The 19,835-nt window shown below is 37.4% G+C and overlaps 2 protein-coding genes across 3 annotated transcripts in view; one reads left to right on the top strand and one right to left on the bottom strand.

Moving 5' to 3' along the window:
* The window catches only part of USP37 (ubiquitin specific peptidase 37), a 72,254-nt gene extending 54,800 nt beyond the window's left edge, over positions 1-17,454 (bottom strand). The window contains exons 1-5 of one of the 2 annotated variants that reach the window (XM_080669413.1): positions 17,271-17,454; positions 12,960-13,055; positions 7,856-8,078; positions 3,782-3,953; positions 2,034-2,134 (exon numbers count right to left, since the gene is read on the bottom strand). In XM_080669413.1, the coding sequence (XP_080525539.1) occupies positions 2,034-2,134; positions 3,782-3,953; positions 7,856-8,011 (429 nt within the window). In that variant the 5' untranslated portion in view covers positions 8,012-8,078; positions 12,960-13,055; positions 17,271-17,454. Of the gene's footprint in view, positions 1-2,033; positions 2,135-3,781; positions 3,954-7,855; positions 8,079-12,914; positions 13,056-17,270 lie in introns of both variants that reach the window. The other variant, XM_080669412.1, reaches the window with a different exon arrangement.
* Positions 17,455-17,593: 139 nt separating this feature from the next.
* The window catches only part of CNOT9 (CCR4-NOT transcription complex subunit 9), a 36,269-nt gene continuing 34,027 nt past the window's right edge, over positions 17,594-19,835 (top strand). Inside the window, exon 1 of the mRNA XM_080669441.1 lies at positions 17,594-18,017. Within this exon, the coding sequence (XP_080525567.1) occupies positions 17,994-18,017 (24 nt within the window). The 5' untranslated portion in view covers positions 17,594-17,993. The remainder of the gene's footprint in view (positions 18,018-19,835) is intronic.

Below are 19,835 nucleotides of genomic sequence, written 5' to 3' on the forward strand. Positions count from 1 at the left end.
TACTGACAACTTTTGCCACACCTTGGGAAATAGTGCTTTCTACCAACATTCTGCCAAATTGAAATTTTATAACTATATTAAGAGGTATGTCATTTCTCAATGAAAGGTATTCCTAATAACTTTCTACAGAATTACAATCTTAAGATAGGGGAGAAAAAATCTGATGTTCTCTGCATGAACAATTTAAAAAGTTACACTTATTTTCAAATGGGTGATACATACTCAAGATTCAAAAATCAAAATACAGGGGGAGCAAGGGGATACTAGAAGAGATTAATGGGGGAAAAAGAAGGACCTATGTAATACTTTCAACAATAAAGATTTTTTTTAAAAGTACAGAATAAAAAAACCCATGCAAAAATCAAAATACTATTATAAAAACCACATGCTGAAAAATTTCATTATCACCCCAATGCCATCCACCCATTCTTCCACTTCTCATTTTCCTACACTTTGTAAGTATTCTTTTATTGTTCCTTTATGCAAAGGCAAATCAATATTTTATTCTTTTTGTTACTTGGTAGCATACTATATGCAAACTGTTTTTGCATTATCTTCAATCTTATTTGATCCTATAGTAAGACACTTTACATTGCAACCTATTAAACATACATGTAAATAGAAATGAAACAAGTTTCAGAAACCAATACTTATCCTTACTATGTATAATACCTATTCTATTCTATTCTTTCCTTTTTTATTTAATGCTAGTCACAACCCACAAATTTTATAATCTTAGAAATAGGAATTATTTATGGAGAATAAATATTTGCTTCTGCTATACATGATAATGCTTACACATTTAAATATTTCAACAGCTTAAGTTTCTACCTATACTAGTAAGTAGGTGGATCTCAAAGTAGTTATGCTGAGTGAAAAAGCCAGACAAAAAAATAAAAAATAAAAATAAAAAATTACACACTGATCCCATTCATATATACTCTAGAATATGCAAATTAATCTATAGTGACAGAAAGCAAATCGGCTGTGGCTTAGGGATAGGAACCAGAGAGGAAGAGGGAGGGAAGGACAACAAAGGGAGAATGGGGAAACTTTTAAGGGTTATGGCTATGTACACTAGGTTGATTGTGGTGATGATTTTACGGATATGAATATGTAAGTCAAAATGTTTCAAACTGTACTTTAATTAAATGCAATTTATTGAATGTCAATTATACCTCAACTAAAATGTAAAAACATCCCACCCATCCTATAAAACAAACTAACAAAAATGAAATTTTATTCACTGCTTATCCCAGTAAATAGACTAAGTAATTACCTCGCTGCACAGCCAAATAAAAGTAATCAGTTCCAAAGTTTCTCTTTATGCCCAGTTTCCCTTTGTAAAAAAAATTAAGAGACATAGGACTGCTTAATTTCAACAGTGCATAGCAAATCTCATGGCTGGCTGAATATTTATGAAAGAAAAACTATTTAAAAAGCAAACAGAAGACTTCAACAAAAGAGTCTGGTATCATATAGTGTGGGGGCAAAGGTCATAATGTAGAATAGACAAACGGCATCATAGAAATAGTAGCAGCAGACTCTGATCAGGTTGTTAATATATGGTATTCACATGCATTATCTCACAGCAACCCTTAAAATATCATTGCTGTCTCAATTTTACGGATGGGTGCTAAGGCTTAGGATACTTAAAGGACCCCTCTGATGACTCACAGCTAGTAAATGTCAGCACCAAATCTCAAGTTCACATACAACTCCAAAGTTATGCTTTTAAAAACTATACTGTACTTCACTGCAGTTCATAAGACATGAGGCATTGAGCAAAGATTAAATTGTGTTCTGTAAAACTGTATGTAAGTAGGGAAGAAAGTGATAAATTTTAGAAAAACGTTCATAAAAAATAGTTGAAGAGACTGAAATAGCTAAAATGGTAAATTTCAGGTATATGGAAAAGACCCTTATGACAAAGCCAGAATTATTAGGCATTACAGTCTAAATTCTACTTCCTGCAATTACCTTATAGAATGTCTATCATTTTTTATAAAGCTTTTAGATTTAAATGAACATACCTGATTGTCTGAGTAAGAAAGCTGCCTGTTGGTTTCCTTCTGTGAGGTTCTACTGCCCAGAATAGCTCCAAAACTACCAGACCCCTGAGAAGGTTTCATAGCTAGTGCAAAAGAAAAAAATAAATAAACCCCAAATCACTTATTTTAATATAGAGATTTGCCATTATTATTATATAACATTGCAGAAATAAATTAAAGTGCTTATTAACCAATTCTTTCTGAATAGAAAGCACATCTGATATAAATAGTTATTAAAATTTAGAGCTAGTCTCAAGCAAAAAATGAAATAACATGCAAAAATTTGAAAACATATAATAGGACAAGATTTTATTTTTTAAAGTATTTCATAGGGTTGTTATGAGGATTAAATATTTTTTAAAATATATTTTTATTTCAGAGAGGAAGAGAGAGGGATAGAGAGATAGAAACATCAATGATGAGAATCATTGATTGGCTGCCTCCTGCACGCCCCTACTGGGGATTGAGCCCGCAACACGGGCATCTGCCCTTGACTGGAATTGAACCTGGGACCCTTCAGTCTGCAGGCTGACGCTCTATCCACTGAGCCAAACTGGCTAGGGCTAGGACAAAATTTTAAATGCAAAATTAAAATGCTAGAAATTCTCCTATATCAATATTTGGTAATTAACACTATAGAAAAGTTAGTCACCATGTGTCTATGGCATGAACACTGACATTGGATGAATGCCAAGAAGACATGTCAGAACCAGTGACAGATATATTTCTAATAACGTATACTTCAAAACAGTTTCTGTAAGTTCAGCAAGTGAAATGGCTTGTATTCCAAAGAAATCAACACTAAAGAACATGCAAAGTGCTGTATATACTTTAAAAAATATTTTATACTTAATTCCCACTGATGATCATTTGGAATGTTTTAATTTTTTAAAATTGAAAACAATGCTAAACATCCTTTCAGATCCCTTGCACTGAATGGTACGATTTTTATAGGATAAACTCAAAATAAGAACTGCTGGCGTAAAATAAAGGATGCTCCAGTACTATGCTGAATAGAAGTGGTGAGAGAGGGGCTGTAGCTGGTTTGACTCAGTGGATGGAAGTGTTGGCCTGCATACCCGAAGGGTCCCGGGTTCAATTCCGGTCAAGGGCATGTACCTCGGTTGCAGGCTCCTCCCCAGTCCAGGCCCTGGTCAGGGTGTGTGCAGGAGGCAACCAATCGATGCATTTCTCTCACATCAGTATTTCTCTCTTCCACTCTCTCTAAAAACAAATGAAAAAATATCCCTGAGGATTTAAAAAAAAAAAATGGTGAGAGAGGGCATCCTTGGCTTGCGCCTCATCCTAGAGGAAAATCTTTTAGTCTTCATCATTGTGATGTTAGTTGTAGGCTTTCACATATAGCCTTTAGTATGCTGAGGTAGTTTCCTTCTATTCCTAGTTTATTGAGTATTTTTTATCATGAAAGGGTGCTGAATTTTATCAAATGTTTTTTCTGCATCGAGATGATCACGTTGGTTTTTGTCCTTCATTCTGTTAATTTGGTGTATTATACTGATTGACTTTTTTTCGTATCTTAAACCATTCTTGCATTACAGAAATAAAACTCACTTGGTCATAGTGTAATCCTTTTAATGTGCTGTTGAATTTGGTCTGCTAATACTTTGTTGAGGATTTTTGCATAAATATTCACCAGTGATACTGGTCTACAGCCTAGTAATATTCTTTTATAACTACTAACGTCAGTACTTGGGATAATTAATGCTCACCTGCATTGAGTCTGTTTTGATGGACTGCATCTAGAAACAACCTCATTTCCTCTGCATCCTTACTTGGTACTTTGTCAATAGACAAGAAGCTGTTATCTTGTAGTGTTAACATGAGGCGGCTTTGTTTTGCTCCACTGGGTCGAAGCACCACATTTTTAATGTTATGACTTAGCTTAAAAACACAAAATGAAAATAATCTTATCATTAAAAACATGATAATGAAGTATATAAGTTGTATAATGAATACTAAACTTTATACTTTCTAAGTTACATTTCTTACTCTTCCCCACATTAGGTTTTTTCCCCCCAACCAAAAATAGTTCCCCCTTCTTGACACATTTAAATCAAAGATTTCTCTTTTAGAAGAGGCAAACACATAGTATTAAATTTTATTTTACATTGTAATCCTACCAGTCTTGTTTTTATGGCAGGAAATTGCATATTTTCAGGTATAGTTACAAAGTTATAAAAACTAGTGAGTTAGAAGGGGGGTCCCAATATAAAGTGACAGAAGATATTTGACTTTGGGAGGTGGGCAAACAGTGCAATAAACAGATCTTGTAACATAGAAACCCTCACATAAAACCTATGTTCATGTTGACCAATGTCACCGCAATCAATTTAATAAAACTTCAAAAATAAATTAATTTAAAAAAAAACAACAAAACAAAAAAACTGAGTGAGTTAATTTTCAGAGTTTGGATGGTTTTTACCATCATCAGTTTAGAAAGCTCCATAGTGCAGCAGTCGCCAACCCTTCGGACCTCGCGGAGTACCAGTTGGTGACCACTGCTCCAAAGGTCTCCTTAAACCAGCAGTTGCCAACCTTTCGGACCTCACAGACCAGGACCACCAGTTGGCGACTGCTGCCATAGTGGATTAGAGGCTTTCTTTTTCTTTTCTACAAAAGCTTATAACATATCTGGCAAATGGTGTAAGTAGCTATAATGTAAAAAGGACATATTAATCCAAATTATAATCCTCAAAAGAATTCCACTTTCAAACACACATTGAAACAAAACTTTACCAGTATAAGAACATCTTTTTTTCTTTTTTGATTGTTTAAGCAGGCCCATTTAACTTTTACTCAATCACAAAGAACATGAACACCCTAGAACTATCTTAGCTTCTCCCATCCCCAGAACTGGTTCAGTAACTTTTTTTTTTTTTAATTCAGTAACTTGTCTTATACCCTTCCAGACTTTGAACATGTGCTTGCAAGTGATAACTTTTCTATTCTCTTGGCTGAAATTTCCTAGAATTAATGTATTTTGTAGTTTCTTTATTACCTAAATAATTCCTGCCAATCAGGCAAACTTGTTCTTCAACATTCTCCCTCAGCAGGCGTATACAAAAGTTTCTAAAGCTACCTTTTCGTGAAGACATACTCTCTGAACAGCATAAAAAAGGAAGTAATCGCATTTCATTTCTTGATTAGGAAAAATTGACCTTCATCAATATTCAGATAAGAATGAAAAAAATAATTTTACCATTCAGACTTAATTTATATTTTAAGAGATAGGTCTTAAATTCATGTCCTTGAGTAGAAACTTTTTCACAAAACACAATAACTAGTTTTAGATGCTTTAACTCCAAAGTATAAATGAACACTTTAATATCAACAGAAAAGTAGACCACATAAAACGATTATTTCAATCAATATACCTCTTTTAAAAAATGGAAGTTATGCCTTGGCAGGGTAGCTCAGTTGGTTAGTGTCATCCAGATACACCAAGGCTGTGGGTTTGATCCACAAACAGGGCACATACAAGAAGCAACCAATAAATGCATAAATAACACACAGATGTTTCTCTCTCTCCCCCTCCTCTCTCTCTCTCTCTTTAAATCAATAAAACAATAAAAATTGTCTTTCTCTGCTTAACTTATTTCACTTAGCATAATACCCTCTAGGTCACATCCATATTGTTGCAAATGGGAAGATTTCATTCTTCTTAATGGCTGAGTAATATTCCATTGTGAATATATACCACATATCTTTTTTTTTAATACCACATATCTTTGAAATATTTTTACAGCTGTGAATGCATTTGATTCTAAGTTCGAGAGGAAAAGTGTATCATTCAGCTCTATATTCTTAGCCCTTACTACAGTACCCACCACAGCAATTTGTAGGTAAGTTAATGAATGCTGAATGTAACCTGATGTAAAACTGAGATGAGGGTGGAATCACAGGTAGAATCATATGCTCCTAAAGATCTGTGTTGTTTTAAATATGAACTCAGTGCTAATTTGAGCTGAGGATTGAAAAATCAAATCTCTATTTGGAAAAAAATCTTTCATTGAGATGGGCACTTTGGTATACATATGTGGCAGAAATTACTATTGTTCCTATTACCCATGTCACCATGTCATTCTTCTAATCTATTTAAGAATATCTTTCCAGCTAATAATTCTTCTTAAATTTATTTAGTAGGTCTTCCAGTTCTTACCAGTAGCTCCTCACAAAAACTATGTATATCTTTGATACACAAAATCATAAGCAATTTATTTTCATAGTTGAAAAGCAAAGATAAATGGCAATTTTACCTCAGCTCAGGTTCTCAAGCATAAAGTTTCATAAATTATTCTTCAGTAGGGTACTTTACGTTTAGAATAAATATATTTTGTATAATCTAATTAACAAATAGAACTTTAAAGTACAGAAAAATGTAAGTAAAACATTTTTTCTTAATTTCAACTCATATCAAGATGAGCAGTTCTTGGCTGCACAAGATAAACAGCGCAGAAGTGAAAACAAGGTTAACTGTTTTTTGCAGTAATAAAATAATGAGAACCTTTAAGTGTGCAATTAGCCCTGGCTGGTGTGGCTCAGTTGGTTGAGTGTTATCCCATGCACCAAAGGTCGCCAGTTCGATTCTCAGTAATCAGGGTAAATGCCTAGGTTGCAGGCATGATCCCCCCAGGTAGGAGGCATGCAAGAGGCAGCTGATAGATGATCAATGTTTCTTTCTCACATCAATGTTTCTCTCTCTCTCTCTCTCTCCCCACCCCCCAGGTAGGAGGCATGCAGGAGGCAGCTGATAGATGATCAATGTTTCTTTCTCACATCTATGTTTCTCTCTCTTTCTTCCTCTCCCTCTCTAAAATTAATAAAAACATAATATTTTTTCAAAGTCTGCAATTAGAAGAAAATAGCTGTAAGGATGGATGACCTTTAATTATCATCCTTGAATAGTGCATACACCATTCTGGCAGGATTATTTTGAAAGTAAACATTAAGATAACACTAATAAGTCCTATCAAAAGCTAACACTAAATAATGAATCTATCATATATGTTAAAAAAAAAAATAAAGTTATTCTAATGTGGTATTTAAAATAGCTTACATAGATAGTTCCTCTCATCTTCCACTAGCTTTCTTTTCAATAACAGTGACTACTTCCTGCTCTTTTATATATTATCTATAATGCTGCTGAATAATCCTATCTAATAAAAGATTAATATGCAAATTGACCATCACTCCAACACACAAGATGGCTGCCCCCATGTGGTCAAAAATGGCTGCCACCATGTGGACACAAGATGGCCACCACAAGATGGCCAGCAGGGGAGGGCAGTTAGGAGGGACCAGGCCTGCAAGGGAGAGCAGTTGGGGGCGATCAAGCCTGCAGGGGAGGGCAGTTAGGGGCAAACAGGCTGGCAGGGAAGTGGTTAGGGGGTGATCAGGCTGGCAGGCAGAAGCGGTTAGGGGCAATGAGGAAGGCAGGCAGGCGAACAGTTGGGAGCCAGCAGTCCTGGATTGTGAGAGGGATGTCCGACTGCCCATTTAGGCCCGATCCTACCGGGCCTAAACAGGCAGTCGGACATCCCTCAAGAGGTCCCAGATTGGAGAGGGTGCAGGCTGGGCTGAGGGACACCACCCCCATGCACAAATTTCATGCACTGGGCCCCTAGTTTATAAAATAAGAACATAACAGTATCAGTGTCCTGGAAAGAAAAAACAAGAAATATTAATCTAGTAGAAGGGCTACCATGATTCTCAATATGGCACAGAACAGCTATTCACTAAAGGATGTGATGGAAGATCTATTCCAAATCAAAAGTTGGTAATACCTGAAATATCCTTGGAATTCCTCCAGTATTGTAGTGAACCACTAGGCTGACTTTATTATCTTTTTCCACAATTTCAAAGGATCCTTCTTTCCATTTTGTAATCCCAGTCTGCATACTTCGAATTCTGATAGGACCATGTATCTTCAGAGGAGACATACTTTCTTTAAAAATAAATTGCTTCTAGCAAAATTATAAAACCAAATATAACTTCACCCAACAGATTCTAAGAAAGAAAAATAAAATTAAGTTATAATTTACTAGTGATTAAAATAAGTGTATGAAAGAGAACATTTAGTGAACCACCTTATATGTCTTTTTCTCCATTTCCGTAAACCACATTTTATTAAGCATCCTCAAAGGCCTTGATTAGCTGGATGGCACAGATAAGAAAGACAACTAAAGCAGTCATTCATGTTAAGTGTCTGAATCTAACCAACATTTAGTTCTTCTATACACATTCTCTTCTTTATCATGTGTCTTGCACCTGTGTCTATTAGTGCCTAAATTTTGCATTTTGCACCATTAACAAATCAAAGTGCTGCCACTAAAGGCATGCCAATCGGTAATACTAAAGATTCCATCCTCAACGTGTCCAATTTTTACATTCCTTCATGAATACTAATGCATCTCGAACTTCAAATATAAGTAAAAAAATATTTTCAGTCAACTGACTTCATTTCTTAGAATGGAGTTCCTTCCAAAATATCAAATCATATCACCAAGTAGTCTAAGCATATCCACATGTTTAGAAGACATTAAATACAAAACTTTAAGAAAAATCAAATTAGTTTAACCTCCAGAATTATTTGAGAAAACCATTTATTTTCTAGGGAAAACAAAATAACAATATAATCTGTCTTCCTAAGAACCATCTATCATTTATATTTAATATTATCATTCCTAGAAAGACTCTTTATCAATTTTATCCATGACAAATATTCAAATTTCCCAAATGAACTTCTAATAACTTAAAAATGGCTTACAACAATAGAATATCTAAGACTCTTCAAATTAGCTTACCAAATGTCAATAGGTAAATACAATTCTAGTAGTAGCACAGAATGCTATCAAATAGCATGTGTATTATACAATTCTACATCCATATACCTTCCAGGTATCTTTACGATGAACTTCAGATCATATTACATCACACACAATGTTAAAAAAAATTTTATACACTTCAAATCTCTAAAAATACTGCTCTAATACAGATTCTTGCTTATAATTTAATAAATTTTTAAAAATTCATTAAATTTTGCATCTGCAAAAACAGCTAACCTAGAAAAGCTTTAATAAAGTAGTCATCAAAACATACTAGGTCTAGATATCAGGAACCAGCTCTGATATAATTTATAACTTACTTTTCTAACCATTTGTTTTCTCAATTGTAAAATAGGAATAGCAAATACTATAGTGTTGCAGAATTAAATAACACACATTAGGCATTAAATAGACCCCAGCTCTTAATAAATTAGTATCCACTTTCTTAATTTATTCCTGGTCTATAATACCCTTCTCCAAAGATACCAAATAAATAAGTTAACAGGGATTACCAATCCAACTGCCTGTAAGGCCTGGCAAGTCACACAGATGACTTAGGCAGGCAAAATACGAAAACCACTAATCACCCCACCTAGAGTAGTTGGTTGAGCGTTGTTCAGTGTCCTGAAAGTGCTGGTTAGATTCCTGGTCAGGATGCACACTTGAGTTTCAGGTTTGACCCTTGGGGAGCGTAAGGAAGACAACCAATCGATATTTCTCTCTCACATCTATCTGTCTGTCTCTACCTTCCTTTCTCTACGTATGTCCTCAGGTGAGGATTAAACAAAAGAAAACTGCTATTCAAATTTAGCCAATTTTATCATGTGAAAACAAGTGAACCTAGCATTGTCAGATGATCTAATTTTTCAAGAAAATGACATCCCAATTTTCATGTAAACCTGCCCATTTTTAATTGTGGTCAATCAACTCGAAGTTATTTTTTAAAGCTACATATCAGCCCTAGCGGTTTGGCTCAGTGGATAGAGCATTCTGGTCAAGGGCACATGCCTGGGTTGCAGGCTCAGTCCCCAGCAGGGGGCGTGCAGAAGGCAGCCGATCAATGATTCTCTCTCATCATTGATGTTTCTATCTCTCTCTTCCTCTCTGAAATCAATAAAAAAATATTAAAAATAAACAAATAAATAAAAGCTACAAATCAAACAAAACCCACCTGTAGGCAGAGTAAAGCCTGGGGACCACTAGTTTGAGGCCTATAGATAGTATACATCAAGTAAGTGGGAATGAAATTTAAAAAGAGACGTGAAAACACTCTGAATAGTTAAAAAGTGTTATGCATTGTAAGTCTGTTATTGTTAGTCACTCATCTCATCAAATTTTTTGAATTCCTACTGTGGTCAGATTTAGATTGTATAATTTGCTGGGTATATGAAACCATCAAAGTAATCGAGTCCACTACTGTTTTTATCCAGTCTGTTAATATGACATTTTGCTCAACCAGTAATTACAGAATTTTGGGCCAGCAATGTGTGTTTGTAATACTTTTCTCTGGCAATTAATAATTTGGTGCTTCATTGTTTGGATATGTCCTTTGAGATTTTTTTTCTACTCTGTCCTTTAGCACTGCCAATAATATGTGGCCCACTCCTAACCCAGATGCCCATGCCAGAAACATGAGAGTTATCTTTGATTTCTCTCTTGATGATTATTGATATTGGATTGGGGATGGAAGGTCAAGGTAGAGCACTGTCAATTCTACTTCCATATACCTTCCAGACATTTTTATAATGAGCTGCAGATAAAATCACATTATTTTCCTCCTTAATATTATTCAATGACTCCCCATTGCCCTCATAATAAAATCTAGGACTCATAAACATGACATAAACCCCCTTCATGATCCAGGACCTCCTTACCTCTCTATTCCCAACAAGCTCTCCAAATCCAGCTATCTGAACTACTTATAATTTCCCTAAAAAAGCCACATGTTCTCATGCCATGTATACATTGTAGTCAATGTTTATAGGATTTTTATGTACTTTCCCCATCCTCCATAATTTCTTCTCCTGTCTATAAAATCAAGGCTCAACTGAGATATTATCTTCTTTAAGGAGCTTTCCTAGCTACCTTTCACTTTACTCTCACACCATATCCACACTGACATTGTTTAATGTTTCTCTATTCTCCTATTATACTCTGTGCTCATTGTTAGTAAAGCACTTATCACATTATATTATATAAACTGTTTACCTCTTTGTCTCTATCTAGACTCTGTTACTTAAAGACAGGGAATATGTCCTTTAATCTTTACATCTCCATTAGGACAGTGTCTGACATAAACGAAACAACTCACTATCTATATATATAAAAGGCTAACATGCAAAGTGTCCCTGCAAGAGTTCAACCAGGAATTCTATTGCTCACTATGATGTGACCACCAGGAGGCAGTGTGGAACAAAGGAAGGCCCTGGCCGGCAGCCGGAAGGCCCCGATGAGCCCTGATCGCCAGCCAGGCCTAGGGTCCCTACTGGTGCACAAATTTCATGCACCGGGCCTCTAGTTTAAGAATAAACAACAACAACAAAATAACAAACAAATCAGCACCTTACAGACCAAAAGTAAATAAAGGTTATTAACCTTGAATTCCTCAAAAAAAAACCCTTATTTTTAAAAATTGCATTTAACAGAAATTTGAGGTGAAGATTTCAATGTTCACTAAAGTTAATCAGAAATAAAAACTTGTTACTTCTGTTTCTCTCTATATAATTTTCAAATATTTGATGCAGTTTCTTTTTTTTTTTTTTTTTAATATATTTTATTGATTTTTTACAGAGAGGAAGGGAGAGGGATAGAGAGCTAGAAACATCGATGAGAGAGAAACATCGATCAGCTGCCTCCTGCACACCCCCCACTGGGGATGTGCCCGCAACCAAGGTACATGCCCTTGACCGGAATCGAACCCGGGACCCTTCAGTCCGCAGGCCGACACTCTATCCATTGAGCCAAACCGGTTTCGGCTATTTGATGCAGTTTCAATTACATATATAAAATTTTACTTCAGATATTTAATATTTTCTTAACCTTTTCTACTAGCAACCTCTCTTTGAAGGAAGAAACCCTGAAAGGTGCAGGACATAAAACTGGCAGAACCAATAAAATGAAACTTCGAATGCCTGAATTTAGTCCATCAACTGCTCTTGTACTAAATGAATTAACTATATCTATTTTTGTATAATCATCATATTTCCAGGGTTTACCTTACTTAAGAGAAAAAAAACACTAGATTTCTTTTTCAATATTTAGCATAATTCAGTAGCTGTTAAACTTCATATGAACCTAGAACCAAGATAAGATTTCTCTGAACTCTGTAATGCTAATTCACTACCAAAGTAATATTAGGAAGATGAAATATAATAAAAACTCATTCTTTAAGTACACCATTCATATTCTCCTTTCCCTAAATTTCTTCACAATTATTAAAACTACCATTCAACCTTGAGCATTCTATGAAAGCTCAATAACATTGCCAAAAATGTTTCTATACCCTGGACAGATATTTAAATACTCCTATTTTAGCCCCGGCCGGTATTGCTCATTGGTCAGAGTGTTAGCCCCTGCACTGAAGGGTCATGGTTCCATTCGCAGTCAAGGGTACATATCTAAGTTGCAGGTTTGATCCCCGACTTCATGTGGGGAGTGTGCAGGAGGCAACCAATCGATGTGTCTTTCTACACATTGATGTCTCTTTCTCTCTCCCTCCCTCCCTTCCTTCCACTCACTCTAAAAAGCAATGGGAAAAATATCCTTCGGTGAGAATTAACAAAAAATAAAAACCTACAGCTTAAAAATAAATAATTAAATAAATGTTCCTATTTTAGGTACTGCTTTGAAAATATCCTTATCTAGAAGGGCATTCTGTGGTTAAAAAAAAAACAAAACAAAATAAAACAAAACATGCTAAAGCATGAAAACTGTTACCAAAAACAGAAGAAAGAAAATGGTCAATTCTTGCCACTATGCATACTCTTAGAAACATATCTAAAATAAAAACATTACTTACTTTTGAGTGACTTTTACTGAAAAACGCTATGTAATAACAATTCACCTTTATTCTGATGCTTGTGCCAAAGGCAATGCAATCTTCTTAGGGAACTACTCATATTCTGCAGCTATCCCAGTTCTTCGGAAGCCATCAACTCAGCTAAGGGAAATATAAGTGTGCCTTTTAAAAATAATCCAATTCACAAAATTAAAATGATTGTTAAAAGTGATCATTTATACAACGAAGATTAACCTTTTCATTATTTTAAAACCACAAATTTAACCTTATTGAAAAAATTTAAAACATAATCTCAGGGTACACACACACACACACACACACACACACACACACACACACACACACACGAAACAACTTTAGGGATCTATCTGTGCGCAAATTGAAGGACTCCAGGGGGAGCTGTACCTTGATCCATTTGTATCTTGATTTATCCCTGCTACATTTTGAGACTATGAAGGCAGTGAAAAAGAATACATCCTTTGTTGACTTTATAAACATTGTTACATAATGATGTTTTATGTTAAAACACCACTTCCACCACTGTGCTGTTACAAATTTAAAAAGATTGATAAACTTAGTTTTTACTTTTTTCAAAACTAGCTTTGCAGGTTTCTTTCTCAAATTTAAGCATCTGTAAATCTCTCATTGCCTTTTGAAAACTAAAACAACTTTAAACTTCTTTGTTCACTTCTAAAAAAATCATTTATTGAGCTACTCTAATTTGATAGCACTGTGGTAAGGATACAAATGTGAAAATTATACAGTCTGTGCCCTCAAAAGGCTTCCCTATACTTGTCCTACCACCATCATTGAGGCAAAAAATCTTAGTATCAGTTTTAACCTCATCCTCATTTATCAAAAACTCCATCTTTTTGTAACTACTACCCTAATTCAGAAACACATCACTTTGCTACCACTCCAATCTAATATTTATTACACAACATTTACTAAGCACAGTGCTAAGCACCATACATGCATTTATTTTCATAATAACCCTAAAGGACAGTTATTAATATCTATTTACAGATGAGGAAAGTGAAGCTAAGAGAGATCAAGTAATTTATCCACGATTACAGTCAGGAAGTGACAAAAGTAAGTCTAACATCAGAATCTACGTTTTTAACCACTACCATAATGCATCCTCATCAATGAAAGTGATTCCAGCAATGAATCCTTTACCCTTTCAAAATAACAGGCACTTTGTAAATGCTAAAAACTTGCCATTGATGCCAATTCCCTCCCAAACATTTTTTAATTTTGTGTTAAGAATACTTAACACACACACACACACACATACACACAAAGAATACTTAACACAAGATCTACTCTCTTAACACATTTTTAACTGTACAATACCGTACTGTTAACTATAGGTACAATGTTCCATAGCATATCCCTAGAACTTACTGAACTTGATTAAATGAAACTTCCTCCTAAATGTTTTTAACAGCTCATCACTCACTACCTATAAAATAAATCCAAATGCCTCTCTTTGTTTGGCATTCATACACTTCCTATGTTTTATTTTCTACTTCTTAACAAAAATGTTCTATATACACACAAATTACTGAATTTTAATATTTTCTTTCACATCCACCACCACCAACTTAAATATGACATTTTCCTTTATCTGTTTATGAAAACATCATCCTCACTGGTCTCATAGTTTAACCTGTTGTTAAGATATATAAACCATTGTTCAGATTTCTAAGGGCTTTCTTTCTTATAAGTACCGCGCGCTAACCGATTGCGCCACTGGAGCTCCATAAGGGCTTTCTTTCTTAAAAAGACCCATAAAACAAATGCACAGAGATAAAATTAGTGTTATGGCTGAAAGAGAGAAGTTGACCTAGATAAACTTTATATCTCCACTTAAAGCATCTAAAATCTGATTATGACATAAGAATGTAAAATCATCTAAAGCCAGGGAAAATCCTGTTTTTTTTCTTTTGTGTTCATTAATTTGTTTGCAGAGTGAATATTCAAATGACAAAAATATCAGTAAATTGGTGCTTCCAAAAGACATGATGGTTCTTACAGCAAGCTCCAGTTTACTTATTCACTTAACAAATTTTTGAGAAAGAGACATAAAATAATTACTAGCTTATAGTCTAGTAGGGGACAGACTTTAAATAATCACACAAATAAATATGAAAATTAGAAGTTCTGAAAAATGATATAAAATGCAGGGCATGATGAGAGATTATAATACAGTACCTGATTTAAGACTTGGGAGTTAGAGGTTAGAAAGTACCAGTTAAGCTGAAAACTGAAGAATGAGTTAAGTGAAGGATGGTCATGCTGTGTCAATCCAGGCAAATAAAACAAAATGTGTAAAAGCCCTGTGATAGAAAATTATTTGGTGTGACTGAAGAAATGAAAAGCAGTGTGACTAGAATTCAGAGAGGGAAGGGAGGATGTGCAAGATGCAGCTAGTAAAGCAGGAAATAATCAGATTATGAAGAATCTTGTAGACCACTGTAAGGATTTTGAATTTTACCCTAAATGTAATAAACAGTTAGTGATGGGAAATCCACTGAAGAGTTTTAAGCAGAGAAATGACATGTTACTGCTCAATGGACAAGTGATGTGCTTTGTTTGGGTTTCAGGAGGAGAGTGAAAGGAGCAAGAATGAAAGAAAACAGGGCAACCAGACAGGAAAATATTGAGTGATTCAACTTATAGCAACAATTACAATAACAATATTTACTGGCTATTGACTGAATACCATGTGCATGCTATAGTTACTTCATTTAATCCTCCTAACAATCCAATAAGGTGATGTTTATTCCCATTTTACAGATGCAAAAACAGGGTATCAGTGACATTAAGTCCAGGTGAATGAGGATTGTGGCTTCAACTAGAAAAGTTGGCCTGTAATAGTTTTGTGGTAGTTCTTTCAAAAATTTGGCTTTGCTTAAATGCCTTTTTGGGGGTGGCAGTATCTGAAAAGTATGTACAGAAAAGATTCAAGACATATATTGGAAATAGAATAAACAGAAGTTGAAGAGGGTAGGAATACCTGGGAGAAGTCAAGAATGGCTTTCAAGTGTCCAACCAAATGTAAGTGGACAAATGACATGGGATACTGGAGGAGAAAGAATTTGGGTATGGAGGGAAAGATTAAAACTTTGATTTTTAGAATGTTATATTTGAAATTTCTAAGAAAAAAATGAAGCTGACATTTCAAGCAGACGGGCTATTTAGATCTTGAGCTGAAAACAAAGGGAGCAGGCTAAAAATAAAAATTCTTTAAGTCATCAATATACAGGTAGAATTGAAAGCTTAGGGCAGAAAGGAAAGAATAAAATAGAACATGACCTAGGACTGAACCCAGATATTCCATTTTACTCCACTGAACGTCACTATGACCATCAATTACTTTGATTTCTCCAGGCTTCTCAGTCCTCATTCAACTTTACCTTTGAGCAGAATCCAAACCTACTGATGACTTCTTTCATTTCTTTTAAAAGATTTGTATTCCTGCATTCAGTTATTAAATGCCAAGAATCCCTCATTGCTCCATCCTAGGTCCCTTTCTTTTCTAGCACTGAACGCTCTTTAGGCAATTTCATCCACATCCATAGCTTTGATTACCATCATGGTGGCAGATGACATATATACTCATCTGTATGTCCAGCCCAGAACTCTCCTCTGAGCTCCAACCCAATATATACAACTGTCTGCTTGATATCCTCTCTTAGATATCTCCAGGAAGATACTTTTCAGATACTGCCACCCCCAAAAAGGCATTTAAGCAGAGCCAAATTTTTGAAAGAACTACTACAAAACCATTACAGGCCAACTTTCCGAAACACAGGATTTTGTCACCGATTATCATTTCCTTTCATGGACCATGCCCTAAAATATGTAAACTTGACAACGTGATCTGATGTCTAGAGTTGGGGAGCAACCAAATGCAGGACAAAAATACAATCCATGCCTTTTGGTGAGAGATGATTAGGAGAGGAAGGAAGGTAAAGAATTGTCAAGAGGGAAAGAGTACCCTGTCCAAGGCCTGATGGATGTGCGGCAACCGCAACCTAAGTTCCCTTTAGAGATAGCAGGCCTCATTAAAGGGCGAGTGGCGGACGACGATAGCCCCCAGGGAAATGGGGCAGGTTCGGGCTGCGGAGGAAGCGAGTGACAGTTAAGACCAGGTCAAAGACGGAAAGCTTAGGGATAGACCCTAGTGGAGTACGGGTGAGGCCAGGGGGGGCTTCGAGGGGATGGGGGCAGGCTGAACAGCAGCAGGGCGAACTCCAGAAGAGTGAAAGGCGAGTGGGCGGACCGCACGGGGCAAAAGGGGGGTCTCGGAAAACGGCTCAGTTGAGAAGCTCGCTGGGCCCGTCTTACCTGTGCCTGTGAGTCCAGAGCCCACACCGGAGTCCGCGCGGAGGGAGAAGAATGGAGGTTAAGGAAGGAAGGGACGCCGAACCCACAGAGAGGTACAGCTCGCTCCCCCAAGTCAGGGAGAGTGGCTGATGGCGGGAACTGTGACCACACGCAAACACGCAACGCACGCACGCACACTCGACGCGACCGGACAGGGCGCGTGCGCGCAAGCCTGCAAACTCCGCCCCTCCACGCCCTCGTTCCGCCCCAGCACCAAGTGTGGTCCGTGGAGGTAGCTCCGCCCCATAGTAGCACGCATGCGCATTTCCACTTCACTAACTTTCGACTTCCCCTCATTTCATCTTAGTCTGCCTGGTGGGGCATGCGCGCTACTTGTCCTCCCAGGACTTTTTCCCGCCCTTCGCTGGCCTCTGGAGTAGGGTGGGAGTTCACGCCCCTCTCTAGCGGTACCTGGCAGAGAATGCGGGGACAAGTAGGTGGCAGATGTCCTTAAGGTCCTGAATCTTAAGAGGCAAAGGACATACTTTGCTGAGAGCTAGGAGGCGGGAATAAGTTGTTTGGAAGGGGTCAGGGGTGAAAGGTCATAGGGCTGCGAAGGGGCGGAGCGAGCCAAAGGCAGATGGCGGCTGCGGTGGTTCATCATCTTTGGCGGCTTCAGTGCTGAAGTGGGGACGTGGGTCGGGAGCGTCCGGCGGTGGGCGTAGAGCGGCTGCCACTCCCAACATGCACAGTCTGGCGACGGCTCCGGTAAGTGAATGGGCCGCCCGGCCTAGGCCCAGAACCACTCTCTAGCCCTGCGTTTCGGCCTCCTCCTAGGTCCCTGTGTCGAGCCCCGAGTTCAGCTCCTCCTGCCCTCTACTCCCGAGGCCCCAGCCCCCCTCCTCGCCGCGACTTGGCTGTGGTGGAGCCCGCCCTCACTTTCCTTGCCAGCCGGCTCTCGTGGCCTCTTGCGTGGCGTTTCGCGTTCTTCTCGGGCCTCGGGGCCTGGTCCGGCGCCCAGAGCGCCGGTCTCGCGGCCGGGACAGGCCATTCATTGCGCTGACCGACAGTTTGGGGTGCCAGTTGCGTGCTGGGCGTCGGTGGGGTTGAGAATTCTGTGAGCAATCTGACAGGGCCCAGGGCTCTCGGAACTCATTGCCTAGACACCACAGCGGGAAAGAAAGGGCTTCTAACTCAAACAACATGCTTTACCGATGCAAATCTCAGACCTGGGCTCATGTTTGATTTATGGTTCTCTGCGCTTAAAACCTTTTCCCACACATCTCATTTTATCAGTGTAGTTTTTTTTGACAAAAACGGGGCCTGCAAGTCACCTGTCTGAAGTAATCCTATGGCTTCCGATTGCATTAAGATAAAATCCAGACTCCTTGCCATGACATACAAAGCCCTCCCTTGTCTTTACCCACGTTTACAGTCTCGTTTTATGTCACTTGCTCGGTAACACTGGCCCCCGTTGCATCCCTTCTAGTGCGCTTTTCCACTCCAAGGGGCACTTGCTGATCTCTGTTCTTGGAATGCTCGTCCTACTCCCATCCCTTATGTACACATACACACCATGTGGGCTTAAGTGGCTCCTCTTCTCTCGGGTCTCTGCCTAGAGAAGGCCCTAGAATTGGCCTTTTCTTACCATTCTTTTTAAAGTAGTTCTTTAACCGTCAACTTTTCTTTATTAAAGTACCTTTACAGCATTGATTCCACTTTGTAATTTTTGTATTCATTCCCTTGTTTTGTCGGTCTCCCTCTTGAGGACAGAGACAGGTATAGTGTGGGTCCTGTTTACATGGTTACCCTTGTTCCTGGCATAAAGTAAGGGCTCAAATACTTTGCTGAATGAGGGAGGTGGCTATGGAGAACACTTAGGCATAATGGGAAAACAGGACCATATGGTTTGAGCACACTCTTCTAAATGCCCATCCCACTTTTTCTGTTTCACCAAGGTGAAGTGATTTAGGAGAGGGTAACATAAGGAAATTGCATTATTAAGCAAAATGACAAGTACCAAATACAGAACCAAAAAATCGCCTTAACTTTAAATATAAAAAGTGAGCTTAGTGTGATTGGGCTGTAGAAAACCATCATTTCCAGAGCCAGTGGCATCTCTGACTCCAGTCACCATGTGTCTAAGTGTTTGTAACTATTCAAAGTGGAGAGGTATCTTTTATATGTCTCAATAGGCATTTGCAGTTTCCCAACTTTTTTCTTCTCCCAAATTACATGTATAATTTAGAAGAAGCAAGTAAAGATGAGGTTGCTGCTAGTAGGGGAGGGGCAAGTTAAATAAGGGATTCTAATAAGGTTGGCTTGTCTGTCCATCTCTCAAAATCTGATAGCGTTGATACCAAGCTGCTCTTTTTCCTGTGCCTCACCAAACTCTATACCTATTCACTTTTATTTTCATTTGCTCTCTAGTGCTTCTTTTGAACAGCCATTAAAGCTGTGTTTCATTACTTAAGTACTGAATTAATGTTTTTCCAATTAAGTTTACAATACCTTACATTTATTTAAAATTTGAACTTTTAGGTACATTTTCACCTGTTATGTTGTTTGGACCACATAAAAGTGCTG

This window comes from Plecotus auritus, assembly GCF_963455305.1.
Source record: "Plecotus auritus genome assembly, chromosome: 5".
NCBI lineage: Eukaryota > Metazoa > Chordata > Mammalia > Chiroptera > Vespertilionidae > Plecotus > Plecotus auritus.